This window comes from Nomascus leucogenys, chromosome 6, assembly GCF_006542625.1.
Source record: "Nomascus leucogenys isolate Asia chromosome 6, Asia_NLE_v1, whole genome shotgun sequence".
Taxonomy (NCBI): Eukaryota; Metazoa; Chordata; class Mammalia; order Primates; family Hylobatidae; genus Nomascus; species Nomascus leucogenys.
Window position 1 is genome coordinate 118,401,396 of NC_044386.1, and position 16,790 is coordinate 118,418,185.

The following is a 16,790-nucleotide window of genomic DNA, read 5'->3' on the forward strand; positions in this document are numbered from 1 at the left end:
CACAGTGGACTGTCAAGCAGGTGGCAGAGCAGAAAGGGATTAAGAGCCCAGGCTGTGTGGTCGTAAGCAGCTTGCTTTTTCCATCTGTAAATTGGGGATAGAAGTGCCTGCGTTGTGGGGAGATAGTGAGGGTACAGTGGGTGAGCATATAAAGCTTAGAGCACTGTGGCATCCAGAAGGCACCATGGCTTATATGATTGTTGTCGCTCCTGGGGCTGCAGCCCAGTCTTCCCCAAAGAGGAAGTGGTCATGGCTCTTTGGGCCTTTCCCACAGCTGAGCCCAGGCTTCCGCTGTCTCAAGTGTTTTTTTTTCTTAGTTCCGAGTCTCGTTTTATCTCCCAGATCTTGGCCTGATCTCAGCTCACTGCAACCTCTGCCTCCCAGGCTCAAGCCATTCCCGTGCCACAGCCTCCCAAGTAACCAGGACTACAGGCCCACACCACCAGGCCCAGCTAATTTTTGTATTTTTAGTAGAGAGGAGGTTTCACCCTATTGGCCAGGCTGGTCTCGAACTCCTAACCTCAAGTAATCCATCCGCCTCGGTCTCCCAAAGTGCTGGGACTACAGGCGTGAGCCACTGTGCCTGGCCCCAAGTGGCTCTTAATTCCATGACTTCAGGCACATCTCCTCCCACCCCTCCCCTCCACAGTCCCCCCACTGCAGCGCAGAAGGCCTTGCATGGCGGGGCCTTGACCGTCCTCCCAACGTGCTCCTAGGCCGGGCCACACCTTCCTCACCTCTGCTGGGCAGTGGCGGTTCTGGGTGACCCTGAGGTGTCTGCTTAGTCCCTGCAGCTTTGTCTCTCGAGAGTAAAATTAAAGCATCATTTGCTCGACAATGGAGATTCTTTGGGCTTCAACATTCAGCACTACAGTTCAACCAAAAAGACTGGAGACTAGATAGCAAACCTGTCTCTAAAATATTCACTCCCCAAAGACACTGAAAACATAGCAAAATGAGGAATAGGAAGTATCGTGGTATTTCTTATACCCCTAATAAAGCAGTATTAAAGCCTGTATACAGATCAATCAGCGATCAGTCATCCCTAGTGCACTGGTTACCACTTTGTCCTGCACCTGTCCGAGTAACCTCGGGCACAGTACAAGCCCCAAGTTGGTGGCCAGGTGCAGGGGACAGGCAGTCCTCACTCCTGACAGACACCTTTATCTTCTCCAGCAGCATCCCACATCTTTTAATGCTAAATTATCAATCCCCAAATTTTAAAAGGTTGGGGGAGGTGCAGTGGCTCACGTCTGTAATCCTAGCACTTAGGGAGGCTGAGGTGGGCAGATTATCTGAGGTCAGGAGTTCGAGATCAGCTTGGCCAACATGGCTAAACCCCATCTCTACTAAAAATGCAAAAATCAGCCAGGCATGGTGATATGTGATAGTAATCCCAGCTATTCAGGAGGCTGAGGCATGAGAATCGCTTGAACCCGGGAGGTGGAGGTTGCAGTGAGCCAAGATGGCACCACTGCACTCCAGCCCAGGGGAAAGAGTAAGACGGTCTCCAAAAAAAATTAAATAAAAAGGGAGAATCAATTTTCCTTCACAGAAGAAATCATTTTATTCCATTTGAGAAAAGTAAAGGATACATTCTTTGTCTGACAAAAGTGATTTTGTCATGGAACTCCAAGGCCTGCCTGGTGAAGTGACAGTGACAGATGTTAGAGGAACCTGTGGCCCTCAGTGACACAGACAGCACAGACATTTGGCTGGAAAAGCACTTGCATAATCAAAACATTTCCTATTGCAGAGATTCAGAAGTTCTTTTTATCCTGAAGATCGTTCTGGTCGCTAATTTAAGACTGAAGATGATTTAATTTGCTAATGGAACCCAGGCCAGTTTTTTCACACAACTGAAAGAAGAGAAACTGGAAATCACTCTTACTTGGTGAGACCTTTGAAACTCTTCCCCAGGCCTCACGCGTCAAAGGCCATCACTGTCCCTCCACCCAGCATCTGGGCAGTGTCTGCCTCCTGTCCAGAACTCTTGGAGGCCAGGCCAGCAGCCACCTCAGTCCCTCCCACCCCTCCATGCCACAGGGCAGCACCAACTCCCAAGCAGTAGCAGGCTCTGCCCAGCAGTCCCCAGCCCATCCACAGCACCACTGCTGCCTTGGCAGCGAGAAGGGCTGGGAAAACTGCAAGCTCCTTCCTCCCTCAGGTGTTCTGATTGCCTTTTACAACAAGGGTCGCCTCTAGCCCCTCCATCAAGCCTTTGGTCCTGGAACATTGTGAGTTACATTGTATATAGCGTTATTCTAAGGGCATCACCCAGAGAAAAAGGACTAAGCGGCCTTCTCACTCTGGAGCTCCGAAGAACTGAGCCAGGGAAGCAGCAGGGGGAGCGCCCTGTGTTAGGTGTGCACAGGGGCTGCGGCTCTCAGCACAGGCCTGACGACTGCCCAGCTTCAGACGCCAACCATGGTGGAGCCTCAGTGACAGGCACTCAACCTCCCCTCCAAACACTGGCCAGCAAGAGCTCCTTCCAAGGAGGACAAGCGGGAGAATCCAGAGAGCCACACTGTGGGACGGCTCCTGCGGAACTGGGCACAGCCTGTGTGTCACACCAAGCAGCTCTAAAAGGACAGGAGTAGGACTGCCCTTTATTCAACAGTGCAGCAGTTTGGGTCCAGGGCTTTTTCAACTCTAGAAATGGCATTGCCTCAAAAAGGCTAACTGAGGGGGCCAATATGAAGTAGGCTTGTTACAACTGTAACTATCACTCTCTAAAACAGGGTGGCATGCCAAGACCATTCCACAGCACCTTTGCCAGGGAGACAGAGAACACTCCTTCTCAGAGCCAATCCCCGCTCCACAGCAGTGAGGATACAGCAAGAGCCAGGCGACCCGTGCAGATGCCACTGGCTCTCACACTGCAGGTCCCTTGACAGAGGCCATTTCTTTCCCTCCGAGCACGTCCAACTTGGGGGTCCACACGGTGCTGCTATGAACTGGCCAGTCCACTAAATGTCACACGGAAATGGCTTTCTTGCTGCACCTCTCTGGATAGAGGCCGAGGTCGCTGCTGTTTTAGATCCTGCTGGCTTAGACTGGGTAAGGCCATGCCCAGGCCAGTGCAATTGAGAGTACTGCAGTGACTTCTGAAAAGTGTCCATCCTTCCCCGGAAGCAAAATGCAGCACCCCTAGGACATCGCCAATGGCAGCTGAGGCACATCAACAGCCAGTTGCTAAAGCTGGGCTGATTCTTTAAAAACAAAGCTTAGTTCCCTGCCTGGGTGGTCTGACTGAACTGGCTGGCTGCAGAAGTGACGGTTGGCACTGCCACTGCTAGTCTGGGGGCTTGCCCTGGAACTGTACCCATTGCCATCGAGCCATTGGGGATGACAGTTGTATTCAAGCTATCAGGGGTCTCACCACTAGCTTGTATTTTAAAATAGACCAAATAAAAGATAGGCAAGACAATACCAATTAGAAGCATGATGAAAACAGCATTCCACCACTGAATGCCACAATCTGCACCATCCATTGGCGTCTTCGGAGGTGCCGGGAGCAGTGGCTGATGGGAGGTGTCTATGCAGTAACTTTCACGTAAAAAGATTTCTGACTGCACTGCACGCTCAATATTCTGGTCAATCCCCTTAAAGAAATCCATCAGTTGGCTGGCCTGGGCATCGGTGTCTGCGCCTGCTCTGTCTGCATCTGGCAGTTCCACAGTCACTGTGGTCTCAGAAGATGGGCTCAGAAGGGGTTTTAGTTCTTGGTGGGTCTCTGTTAGGATCCCATGGTTTTTCACTGGAATCTTAATAGATTTCAAAGCATATAAGTCTTGTTCTCTGATGAAGTTGTTGACTTTCTTGATATCTGCAACCTAGGAAGGCATGAAGATAAACATCATAAAATATGTGGAGCTCCTTAAAAATAACATTCCAAAAAGTGGCTCTTAATCTTTCTGGGTGATGATTCAAGCCCACTTCACTTACGAATCTGATGAAGACTGGAAAACTGCAGCTGTACACAAAGTTAGTTTAGGCTGAAATTTTGTTTTTTTGGCTTTCACTCAACCTCAATATATACTTTAGTAATCAGATATTCCTAAAGATTTATAGGTTTGAACAATTTAAGATCAGTTCTGAAAAACAGTTCTTAAACTGTTTAAAGTGTGACTGCAACAAAATGCTTTGGACGAAACCACCACGGCACTAAAAGGAATGTTGCAGCCTTTTCCACCTTTAACTTTTGAGGCAATAGTGCCCCCATCTGCCTGCCTTCCCCCTCATGCCAGAACTAAGTAGCTGCCAGATGTTAGCATTCACCAAACACACAGCCTCAGCCAGCTCTGCAGACACACTCAAAATCCAGTTTACCTGTAATAAAGTTGAGACAGATGCCCTCGGCATTTTCTTCCCCAGAAACACTGTGGGGCATATAAACTTGTTAAATAAAAGTGACTTACAGTTACTGTACTGAACTGTCAGGAAAAAGGAATAATGCCGCGAGTTTTATCAAGTAACAAAGTCCATGACAAAGTCCTCTCATAATCAAACACGAAGATTTAAGAAGCAGGGGGAAATGGAAGTCAAAGGGTAACCCCTCCCTCACACTAACGTTTGAAAACTTTCCAAAAGCCTCAGAGATGAACTCTAACCTTTTAACACTTAAGTCCACTTAAACTAGAAAGCGAATACGGCCAACAGCTCTCGTTCAAATCAATCATTTCCATTATTCGGCAACTGCTGTCATTGTAACTGAATTGGGGTAGGGGACATTTTTAATTTACTATGTCCTGAATCTAATGCATGAGACCGTTGAGGTCTTTCTGTCTCTGCCTTTAACACATTAAGAGCAAATTTAATTCTTCAAATAGGAAAACTGATCACTTATCAAAGGCTTTATATATTCTTTACAGATTTAGACATCACCATAGCAAGAAGCCTACTCCATTCCAGTCTTTGTGGGACAGGCTTCATTTTTAAGCCCGTGTTCTGTAAGCCACACGGTATGCCTGCAGAAGCTGCTTATCGGAGCCAAATATAAATGTCAGTACAAGTTAAAGACCACCATGTGTCCCCAGAGACCAACCTGTTTATTTCCCTGAAAGACCACAACACCCCACACAACATGTTTTAGACATTTGGACCTTGTTAGATAAGACACTTGTAGGAGAAAGAGATTTTTAAAATTAAGTAGCTTACATACCCTTAGAGAAGGCCATAGAAATTTTTAGCACGGTGTTAGCAAAGTGAAATAGTTACAATCTAGGAGAAAATGCAGCAATTCTAGAAATACTTTCCTACTTACTTTGCCATTGTTAATCACTCTGAATGCTAAAAACATAATTAGAGAAAAACAGGGTTATATAGATACACAGCATACAAAAGATCATGCAGGTCTAAAAGAGAGAAGGTAAAACTTTACCAGTCAAGTAAGCTACCACCAAGAAAGGTTCAGAAAAATAAAAGCAACAAGAAAGGCAAGCAGACCATAGAAATCTGGGATTAAATTCTGCCTGGTACCTCCAGCCCCATTCGGTCTAAAATAAAATGTGCTCAAAAGAAGAAAAAAGGTTTCAGAATTTCAGTGTGGAGGAAACAGGAAAAGAAGTTCCCTGCAGAGAAGGAAATGCACCAACCCTCCCTCTTTGGGAGCCAGGCTTCGGAACTAAAGGTACTCCCACCTGCATTCCAATTCTGGCTAAACAGGGGAGTCCTTGGCTGCTACAGCAGGCCTCTCCTGACGGCCTGGCAGGATTAAGAAGGGCGGCAAGGGCACCCACCCTGCAGTGAGTTCCCCGTGTTCCTTGAAACGGAGTGGGGCAGAGCCCCTGAGGGGTGTCTTACTTTGCAGCCATACTGCAGAGCCAGCTTGTTAAGGCTGTCCTCCTGAGCCAGCTCCCGCTGCAGCAGCACCACGTCACCTGCTCCCGCCTGGTGAGGCTGGTGGACACCGCTCTTCTGGCGCTCCTTGCCCCGGGGCCGCAAAACCACACGATGAGACTCTTCTTCAGAAGAGTCCCCCGAGTCCCCACTGCCATCCTTAAACACGTATACGTGGCTGGTCGGAGTCCCACAGACAACAGCTGGGCCTTGGAAGGTCTTGGTTAACAATTCCTTGTGCCTCATTTTCTTCACTGAAAACCAAGCCCGAGGGTTAATTCCACAGAAGACATAATCATCCCTCCACCGCATAGTTTAAAGAGAAGTGTCTGGTTGTTAGAGAGTATTCCTTTTCCTAATCACTGCAAATACTCAACGAATATCATCAGTAGAAAAAAAAAGAATGTGCTTATGCTGGCTGAGATGGAAGAGGATAGGCAGAATAAAAACCCTGTTTTTTCTAATTGCATACGCTTTGTGCAGAAAACAAACCCTGCCCCTATTCCTCATCCATAGCTGTCTCCCCCAAACCCACATATGTAAAGAAACAACTACTTTTGGTCTCAGAGTAGTAAGTTGAGATCCTGGCAATGGAAAGTAAGGACTGCTGGCCAGCCACCATGCACGCGGAATCTTCAACTCAGAACCTTTGCACAATAATTTCGTATTCAATATTTTACACATTGCAAAGTATCTTCACTAAGAAGGTCAACGCTAAGGACTCTTGCTTAGAACTATGGGACTAAACTGCTCTTATTTTGACCCAGTTTAAGTCATAGTATGTGGGGCAAGCTAGGGGGAAAAGAAATGCCCGTCAGCCGGAGAAAACCGTCCAGTTTGCTCACGGGTCACTTTGCATTCATTACATCCCCATGTCTGGTTTTTATTTTCACCTGAGTCAACAGCCAAAGCCACAATACCCTTGTTCCTCTCTCCAAATTGTACGGGTGAGATTCCAGAAACGCAATCTCCAACACGCTAACAACTTCAGAAAAAGTTGGCTTCGAAGCCACAGGGGAGCAGCCCATACGGGGACAGCCTGTGGCCCCAGCTCGACCCCCTACTCCCCGCCCACGCCTTCGAGGGTCACAGGCCCACACCCCGCTCCGCGCACTCCTGAGCCTGCCCAGAGCAGGGAGGCGGACGGCGGTGCCCGAGGGGTTGAAGGTCATCTGCAGGACCACGGCGGTGGCCCGGGGACGGGGCCAGCCTTCGCGTCCCAGCTCAGGGGCTGCAGCAGCTCTCAGGCCCGCTTCCCTCCGAGTCCCTTCTGCGAAAACATGGGGCACCTCAACAGGAGTTGACAGGAAAATGGGGAGCGGCCCGGCCCTAGGGCTCCACGGGCGGGGCCCTAACATTCCAAAAGGCAGAACCTCTGACCTCTGACCCCCAACCCTAGCCACCTGGGGCCAGCCCTCGACAGTCGCGGTCACCGCCCCTCCAGCAGGAGGGTCCCCCTAGGGGCCCCGGCCCGCCCGCGAACCCACGAGCGAGGCCAGGCCGCCGTACCGCCATGAGCCCGCGCGGCTCCCTAGCCAGACCGCGGCCCCCTCGGCCAGGCCCCGGGACCTCAGCGCCCAGGCTCCGCCGCGACCGGCGACCCGCGACCCGAGACCCGCGACCCACGACCCGCCGCCGCCGCCGCGCCTGCGGATTGGCTATGAACAGCAGCAGGGCCTTCCTGGGGGCGGGACTGGGGAGGCAGCCAATGAAGTCAGCGGTGGGCGGGGACTGGAGCGAGCCTGGCTGCGCGGAGAGCTCATCCCGGGACCACAGGGCCCGGGGCGGGGCTTGAGGCGGGGCTCGGGGCGGGGTCAGGGTTCCACACCCCGGACGTGGCGCTCGCCCCGCCCACCCGCCTACCAGGTCCACCCCCGCGGGCCCTGGCTTGTTTTCGCGTCTGTTCGGAGTATTAAAGCACCGCAGCTCCTCCCTCCCAAAGTGCTTGGCTTTCTGCTGAGCCGCAGCTTTCTCGCCCGTAAAGAGGCCTTTGACCCCCGCTTGTGGGTAATGATCTGTAGCTGTGACTGGGGTGGATTCCAGTAGCCTGGGGTCCCCTGAGCCCTCCTGCGGGGAAGGGCTGGGCTCAGATGGGCGAGGGGTCTTTCTGCGGCGGGATCTGCGCTCCTGGGCCTTTGAGGGCCGCACCAGGGGGAGGCATTGCCCCACCCCGAGAAGAAAACAGAAATCCACGAGTGTAAAACATGGATCCGGACAACAGGGACCAAGAAAACTTAAATCATGTTTATCAAATGTCAGGTGGCCGAGGATTTCTTAAGATTAAAAGTGATGGAACAATTCTCACACACTGGCCGGGCGCGGTGGCTCACGCCTGTAATCCCAGCACTTTGGGAGGCCGAGGCTGGTGGATCACGAGGTCAGGAGTTCGAGACCATCCTGGCCAAGATGGTGAAACCCCGTCCCTACTAAAAATAAAACAAAATAAAAATTAGCCGGGCGTGGTGGCAGGCGCCTGTAATCCCAGCTACTCGGGAGGCTAAGACAGAATTGCTTGAACCCGGAGGCGGAGGTTGCAGTGAGCCCAGATCGTGCCACTGCACGCCAGCCTGGGCAACAGAGGGAGACTCCATCTCAAAAACAAACAAACAAACAAAACCTCGCACACTAAGGCACAAAGTTTAGAGCTTCTATTTAAAAAGGAAAATCAAAATTAAAAAGCAGATAACCTTGGGAAAATAAACACAACAAAGGATTAAAATCCTTCGTGAGAGAGACTTCATATCAATAGGAAAGATGCTAAGACCTCAGCAGGTCTGAAGGAGACCTACTCTCCCTCAGAGAGAACAGGAGCAGATAATTCAGCAAACAATGCAAATGGTCAACAGGTTGAAAATGTTTTTAACCCTCACTTGCAATCGGATTAAACAACAAAGCAAACATTAAAACAAGATCTCACAAACCTTTTCCCACTGATAGGATTTGACTGTGTCCACACCCAAAACTCATCTTGAATTGTGGCTCCCACAGTTTCCACTTGCTGTGGGAGGGACTCGGTGGGAGGTGATTGAATCATGGGAGCAGGTGTTTTCTGTGCTATTCTCCAGATAGTAAATGAGTCTCACTAGATCTGATGGTTTTATAAAGGGAAGTTGCCCGGCACAAGCTCTCTTCTTCCATCTGCAGCCATGTGAGACGCACCTTTCACCTTCAGCCATTATTGTGAGGCCTCCCCAGCCACATGGAACTGTGAGTCCATTAAACCTCTTTCTTTTGCCCAGTCTCGGGTATGTGTTTATCAGCAGCGTGAAAACGGACTAATACACCCGCTTAAACTAAAAGTCAAATTATTAATCTTGGTGGACAAAGCCCAAAACGGTCTGGACTCCAGGACTTACCCTCCCCTAACCCCCAGGGTTCGCAGGACTCTGGCCTTGGAATGAAAGTAACATCATCAGCTTCCCTGGTTCTGATGTTTTTGGACCTGCACTGAACCATATTATCTGCATCCCAGGGGCTCCAGCTTGCAGACCCCCCTGTCCCGGGACTTCCAGTCTCCGTAATTGCGTGAGCCAATTCTAATCTCCTCTCTCTCACTCGCTCTCTCTCTGTCTCTCTCTAGGTAGATATAGATATATACAGCTATAGATAGATGGATAGATAATAGATATCTCCTATCGATCAATAGATGATAGATAGATAGATAGATATCTCCTATTGGTAGGTAGACAGACAGACAGATAGATTAGATAGCTCCTATCAGTTCTGTCTCTCTAGAGGACCTGTCTATCTGTAGATAGATAGGTATCTCCTATCGGTTCTGTCTCTCTGGAGAACCTAATACAGGCTTCAAGGCTCCTTCTCTCAAGCTGCTCGCATTACTGGGACTGTCTGAGCCTCAGGCCTCCAAGTAAGTCATCTTCCCAATGAGTTCTCCCCTGTCCGCCGGGTATATGTAGGTGCTCCCTTAGTGCTCTGTGAGAACACGGTTTCTTCATAGTACTTCCCAGTTCATTTACTTGTCATTTATTGCCAGAATCCTCCTGTCCCCATACAGCTTCCAGGGCCCAGCTGAGTGGCGGCGTCTAGAGGTGCTCATTCAATATGGGCTCATTAGGAGAGCTGTTCTGATGACCTGACCCAGGATATGGGAAGGAAAACCAAAATTAAAAAGCATATTATCTGGGGAAAATAAATGCATTCCGACAAAGGATTAAAATCCTGAGTTGAGAGCACCAAAATCCAAATCCTAGTATGTCTATTCCAGAGGCCTGGCCCTCAGCCAGCAGCTGTACTTTGGGCCCAAGGTGCCTGGCCATGGCCTGGTGGGTTTGGCAAATCCAGGAGTCAGAATTTCAAAGTGTGACTAATGGCAAGAAAAGTCACAACAGAATTTGCAAAGCTGGATTAGTATTGCTGCTCCCTGATCAGTTATGGTTGTTTCATTCCTTCAGTGTGTCCAATAAAAAATAAATCCAGACTTAGTAAGGATAAAGTTTATTCCAAAAGATTATTGCAAGGTGGTGGGAGGGACTATTGCAATGGGGAGAACTTCTGACCATAAGCTCTGTAACATCTCAAGAGTTAAACAGAAAGAGTTCTCCTTTCACAGCGAAGTAACAAAGCTAGAAAGAGCACGGTGTGGAGAAGCGGGATGACAGGGTGGTGGGAACCAGTAGTAGATCAGAGAATGTTCTACCTGAGGCCAGCCGAGTCTCAGGAAGAGCTTATGCTGGCTCAGGTTGTGGTGGAGTCAAGGTTTGTTCAGTGGGCTAGGGGAAGAGAGAAGCCTAATCAAAGTTTGGTTAGCAAGCATTTTGTTCCAGTTGATCACTGGGGTCAAGCAGTTCCACTAATTATTTGTGAGACAAAGGGAATTTGGAGGGTCTGAGGCTGGCCTTGTCATAGGTAAACCAGGGCGGCATTTGTGGGTCTTACCTAAGTCATACGGAGAAGGAAGGTTCTTTGTAGTAGGTGTTTTCCAGAACACAAAGGGTGGAGGAATTTCTTAAACTCCACTGTTCTCCAGGAGCGCAAGGTTTGGGTAGAGTTCAGCACTGTCAAGCTTATGTCTGTGGCACTCCTTCCGTGTGCTGGGGCACAGTGGCGGACGAAGCTATAAGGTCAACTTTGATTGGCTGTATAAGGCTGATAAGGCCTCATAGCCTTACAATTGCCAGAAGGAAGATGGAAAATCAAAGACATACACAGAAAAGGTCATTACAGATGGTGCAAGATCTTCCAAAGAAACAAGGTCATGCATGTGAGCAAAAATTATATAAACTTTGTAAAGGCAAAAGAATGGCTGCGTCCTTTCAAGGTCATATGAGGACTTGGCCAGCTGGACTGCCCAAGAATTAAGTGATTGTTGAGGCAGCAGTTCTCAAAGTGTGTTCTAGGGATCCCGGAGTCTGTGATGTCCAAATGATGTTCATAGTAATGCCAACATTATTTGCCTTTTGCATTTCACTTTCTCCTGATGTACAATAATTTAGCTAATGTTTATTGAGTCCTTACTGAATACAACACCCCTGTGAGGTAGGAACTATTATAATCCTCAACTTACAGTTGGAAAAACTGAGTAGAGGAGAAATTGCAAGTTTGCCACCTAATATCAGTTCTCATCTTTTCCTTTAGAAACAGAACCCCAACATTATTGGGGGCATCAGCATGCCAAGCCAAGACCACATATCAGCCTTCCTTGCAGTGGGGTGTACGCATGTGGGTAACTTCTAGACAATGAGGTAAAAGAAGAAAATGTGACCGGGACTACTGAAAAAGTCCTTAAAAGGGGGAGATCTGGAAAAGCTCTGAAATGTGAGTGCCTTTTTTTATTCTCCCTGCCTCTCTGCTGCCTGGAATAAAGATGTGATGGCCAGAGCACATGCAGTCATCTTGGACCATGAGGTGGAATCCATGTGCTAAGTAAGGATGGCAGAGCAGAATGGTGGATGGGGTGTAAAAGAAAAATAAATGTCCCCATGTTTAAGATGCTGTTAAGATCTCTATCAGTAGCAGCTGAATAAATTCCTAATTTATATGCTTATGCACAAAGATTAAGTTACTTGCTCAAGATGTCATAGCTAGTAAGTACAAGAGAGGATAAAACCCCAGACTGTGGCTCCATAGCCCCAATCTTGTGAAAGCTTCTGAGCAGAGCCCATTTTTGCTTTCACTGCTGACTCAGCCCCACCCAGGAAGCCTGCTCACCTGGTCAACATTTTCCCCAGAAATATCCCCAGGTTTTCTCCCCAGGCCTTGGCTTGACTAGCTGAGTTACAGTATCTCTGGCCTGAGTTTCCTGAGGCCAGATGAGAAGTGTTAAGAGTGACGTGACTTGTCTACTGAAGTGTGCCAGGGTCACGTCCACCAAGGACTCCACTACTGTGGCCCCAAGAAAGCTGTGACTAAACCTGCACAAGCAGACGTGCCTGCCCAGATGCCAAAGCTGTGTCACCTCATCCCTTTGCCCGACCTCCCTTGGAGCCCTAGCGAGGGTAGGGAGAGATGAAAAGTAGCAGGTGCTCACTGAGTGGCTGGCTTTCACAAAATGTGTCAAAAATCCAGTGGGTGGAGAGCAGAGAACTGTATTATCAAAGTCATTAGAATTTCTTAAGCTACAACTGCTCATTTTATAGAGAGGAATTTAAGACACAGAGACATGAGGGGACCTGCCTGAGGCTGCGCAGCAGGTTAGCACACTGGGAGATGAGCTGAGTCCAAAGCCAGCTCTGCATTCAGTGGCTGTGTGACCTTCACTGAGTCCTGTAAGCCTTCTGGACTTTGGTTTTCCACTGCTAGTGTGTTGTTCCCTGTGCTTGGGGTGACCATACATTCTTTCTGTCCAAAACAATCCCAGAGCATGCCTATTGTCACAGCACAGTTATTAGAAACACTCCTTCCCGCCTCATAGTGTCTGGACACACCCTACACCTCTCTGTGTGACAGTGATATGGTTTGGCTCTGTGTCCCCACCAAAATATCTTGTTGAATTGTCATTCCCAATGTTGGGGAATGGATCTGTTAGGAGTGATTGGATCATGGGGGCAGATTTCCCCCATGCTCTTCTCATGCTAGTGAGTGAGTTGTCATGAGATCTGATGGTTTAAATGTGTGTGTGATGTTTTAAACATTCCCCTCACTCTCTCCCTCCTGCTGCCATATGAAGAAGGTGCTTGCTTCCCCTTCACCTTCTGCTATGTTTGTAAGTTTCCTGAGGCCTCCCAGTCATGCTTCCTGTTAAGCCTTTAGAACTGTGAGTCAATTATACCTCTTTTCTTCATAAATTACCCAGTCGAAGGTAGCTCTAATTTATAGCAGTGTAAGAACGGACTAATAGAGACAATTTGCCCATGGATTGTGTACCTGGTACCTGCTCCCCACGGACCCCCCAGCAGACTTTGCCAGTTCATTGCAGAGGCCCAGATGGCTGTCAGTATTCAAGACAGCCATGATCAATCAACCAATATTGTCAGGGGAGGGGAAACTGATTTGCCATCCCTGCTCTGCAGTATCTAGTAGTCTGGATTTGGTTCCTTAAGTTATGGGTCCTCTAATGACTCAGGAAATTCCATTGGTTATTGCCAGTGTGGAATTTCCATTTCCATGAAATGGAAAGAAGAAAACTTCCTGACTTCTACTTGTTGTCAAGTCATTGTGAGAAGTGAAGCCCTTGGAAGAAACATGGCTATGAGTGTGAGAGCTCATAGCTCCAAAGATACTGCCGACTTCAGGAATTCATGAGAAAGTAGTAGAAAGAAGAAAATAGGGAACGTATTGCATTTGGTACAGCAAAAACAATTATTAAAAGTTTAACGGGCTTACGACAAATTGGGTAAAAATGTTTGCCATCTTTGATAGGTTGATATTGTTAATATATAAAAGGCATACAGATCTCAATAAAAAAAGTACTTTATAGAAAAATTACCAAACGATGCAAAAATTCACTAAAGAAATACATATGGGAAAAAACTGTTAACTTTACAGATAGTCAAGTAAATGGAAATTCAGAAAGCTACAAGATATTCGTTGTTGCCTACAGACTTGGAAAAAGTCAAACCTAAAAGAATGATAGTGAACTTGGCTGTGCACGTGGGGAAAGGAGTGTACTTACTCCTGGGCAGTCTCGTGGGAATGTAAATTTGGGATGTTTGTAGCATTATATAGTAGTAATTTTTTAAATGTTCATATTGTTTGATTCTGATCTCCTACATTTAGGAGTTTACCAAGGAAGCAATTTGGACATGTAAAAAGATTTAGCTACAAGACTGTTCTTAATAGTGAGAAATGGTAGAAAAACTAAAAATGTCCAAGAGTGGGAGATGAGGTTGAGTTCATTAAACTCATTTATTAAATGGAATCAAGTATGCTTATTTAAAATAATCTTGTAAAAATATAGTTATTGACATGGAAAGATTTTTAGGAACAAGAAATACTGTTTTAAAAATCTCTAGGTGATGGTTCATGCCTATAATCCCAGTACTTTGAGAGGCTAAGGCGGGCAGATGACAAGGTCAGGAGATCGAGACCATCCTGGCCAATGTAGTGAAACCCCATCTCTACTACAAATATAAAAATTAGCTGGGTGTGGTGGCCCGCACCTGTAATCCCAGCTACTCGGGAGGCTGAGGCAGGAGAATTGCTTGAACCTGGGGGGCAGAGGTTGCAGTGAGCCGAGATCACACCACTGCCCTCCAGCCGAGTGACAGAGCAAGACTCCGTCTTAAAAAAAAAGAAAAAGGAAAAAGGAAAAAAGAAAAAAAAACTCTAAGTGGATTACACCTGTAATCCCAGCACTTTGAGAGGCCTAGGCAGGAGTTCGAGACCAGCCTGGGCAATATAATGAGACCCTATCTCTACAAAAAAAAAAAAATTACAAAAATTAGTCAGGCATGGTGGTGTGCACCTGTAGTCCCAGGTGCTTGGGAGGTTGAGGTGAGGGGATTGCTTGAGCCCAGGAGATTGAGGCTGCAGTGAGCTTCGATCAAGCCACTGCACTCTAGCCTGTGAGGCCCTGTCTCAAAACAAAAAAAAGAAATAAAAAAATTTTTAAATGAAAATAAAAATCTCTAGAAAACAAAGTGAGGAACATAAACCCCGCAGCATCACCTCACGGAAATCCAGAGGGTTGTCAGGCTCATAATGTCTAGTCCTAGGTGACTTTCATTGCCTTATGTCTGTTCATTTGCATTGTTTAACTTGTCTCTACGGCACGCATTTACTCTTATTGTAAAGAGGTGGCATACCATACCGTGGTTAAAACCACAGTTTCTGAAGTCAGGCATTCAACATTCAACTTTGAATCCAGAGCCATCCTTTAGTACCTATGAGAAAATTCTGTGGTCCCTGCAAGCCTGAATTTTCTTATCTATGAAATGGGATCTGAGATGGTTGCTGCTATTGTGACAATTAAATGGGGCGATGCCTGTTGAATGTTTGACAGGTCCCTAGCATATAGTAAGAACTCCAGGAATGTTAGCTATCATTATTATCAAGGGGAAACAATAAAAGCATAAAAGTTAATTTTTCATTAAACAAATGCATTCCTGCCTGCAATGAGCTGCATGTCCGTTTCCTCCTCAAATTCATATGTCGAAATCCCAACTCCCACAGTGATGATATTAAGTGGGGTCTCTGTGCTTGTGGTCTAAGCTACTCAGAAGGCTGAGTCACGAGGATCCCGTGAGCCCAGGAGTTGGAGGCTGCAGTGAGCTATGATGGCACCAGTGCACTCCAGCCTGGGTGACAGAGTAAGACCCTGTCTCAAAACAAACAAAAAAAAAAAGTGAGGCCTTTGCGAGGTGATTAGGTTATAGGGGCAGACCCCTCAGGAATGGGAATAGTACCATTGTGAAAGGACCTCCAAAGTGCCCTCTCACCCTCTCTCTGCCATGTGAGGATACAGTGAGAAGGTGCCTAGCTGTCTGTACCCTGGAAGAGGGCCTAGCCATGCAGGTACCCTGGTCTCAGGCTGCCAGCCTCCAGAACTGAGAAACCATTGTCTGTTGCTTCTACGCCCCCGGTCTATGGGGCTTTCTTAGAGCAGCCTGGACTAAGACACTGCCCTAACTTACCTAGCTGGAGGTAGTTTGCGAGGCTCTTCTGGGGCCCATATCTTCTCTGATCTGAAAACAGGCTTGTGGGGTGAGTTTTAAGTCTGTTTGTCTAAGGCTTTATTTGTGTCAGACTCAGTGGTCCCCAGGGCCAGGGTGTGGGGAGGTGCCTGCAAACAGGAGGTTGATGAACTGGGCAAGCTGTCCTAGGCAGATGTCAGCTGGGGCCACCCTTCAGACCTGTGTGAGACTCCACTTGGGAAGTCCAGAGCCCCACCCCAGCATCTGGGACTCCCCACGGGGCTCACCTTCCTGGGCTTACTTCCTCCTGACCCCTTCCCTTCCTCGGAGCCTGGGCTGCTCTGTCACCTCCACCTTGTTGGGGAACTGAGTCTCCTTTATTGGTTTCACCCTCAAGGCACAGCCAGCAGAACTTTGTGTGTATAGCAGGGTGTTTATAGAGTTTTCATACTCACATCTTAATACCTCCTCTCTTTTCCTCTCAGGAGCAAAAACTCAATTCCTAATCCTCCCCACCCCTCCACCCCCATTTTCCAATCCCCTTGGCTCTTTTTTTTTTTGTGATGGGGTCTCACTCTGTCACCCAGGATGGAGGGCGTGGTTCAATTTTGACTCACTGCAACCTCTGCCTCCTGGGTTCAAGTGATTCTCGTGCCTCAGCCTCCCTAGTATCTGGGATTACAGGCACCTGCCACTACGCCCAGCTAATCTTTGTATTTTTAGTAGAGACGGGGTTTCACCGTGATGACCAGGCTGGTCTCGAGCTCCTGACCTCAAGTGATCCTCCTGCCTTGGCCTCCCAGGCCCCGCTTGGCTCTTTCTATTGCCAACTTTTAAATTCGGCTCTGGCCTTCCTGGGAATACCTGGGAATTATGCCCAGCTCTGGAGGGCCTAACTCAACACTTCCATGGTCTCCA

The 16,790-nt window shown here is 47.9% G+C and overlaps 1 protein-coding gene and 1 pseudogene across 6 annotated transcripts; both read right to left on the bottom strand.

Annotated features, from left to right (window-relative positions):
• Positions 1 to 1,542: 1,542 nt before the first annotated feature.
• LOC105739961 lies at positions 1,543 to 2,688 on the bottom strand (annotated as a pseudogene). Its single transcript, XR_001115961.2, has one exon. The product of XR_001115961.2 is annotated as an uncharacterized LOC105739961 (transcript).
• Positions 1,543 to 7,502, bottom strand: LYSMD4 (LysM domain containing 4). 5 transcript variants are annotated; one of them, XM_030815087.1, is made up of 4 exons: positions 5,806 to 5,999; positions 5,449 to 5,513; positions 5,267 to 5,292; positions 1,543 to 3,836 (listed from the first exon to the last, which is right to left on the bottom strand). In XM_030815087.1, the coding sequence occupies exons 1-4, from the start codon at positions 5,997 to 5,999 to the stop codon at positions 3,228 to 3,230; spliced, it is 894 nt and encodes a 297-aa protein (XP_030670947.1). In that variant the 3' UTR covers positions 1,543 to 3,227. The 5 variants fall into 5 exon arrangements, 4 of the variants coding, with proteins under 4 accessions (XP_030670947.1, XP_012362947.1, XP_012362948.1 ...); XR_001115960.2 differs by lacking the exon at positions 5,449 to 5,513 and adding an exon at positions 7,411 to 7,475 and having other exon boundaries at positions 3,431 to 3,836; positions 5,806 to 6,095; XM_012507493.2 differs by lacking the exons at positions 5,267 to 5,292; positions 5,449 to 5,513 and adding an exon at positions 7,411 to 7,502 and having other exon boundaries at positions 5,806 to 6,095.
• Positions 7,503 to 16,790: the final 9,288 nt, after the last annotated feature.

Bases quoted from the DNA above. Each gene is read 5' to 3' on its own strand.
- LYSMD4 (XM_030815087.1), bottom strand. From the start codon at position 5,999: ATGGCAGTGGGGACTCGGGGGACTCTTCTGAAGAAGAGTCTCATCGTG. The intron at 5,293-5,448 runs GTCTGCTTGCCT...TTATGTTTTTAG, and splicing joins TTTAATCCCAGATTTCTATG to CATTCAGAGTGATTAACAAT. The intron at 3,837-5,266 runs GTAAGTAGGAAA...ATGCCTTCCTAG, and splicing joins GAGTGATTAACAATGGCAAA to GTTGCAGATATCAAGAAAGT.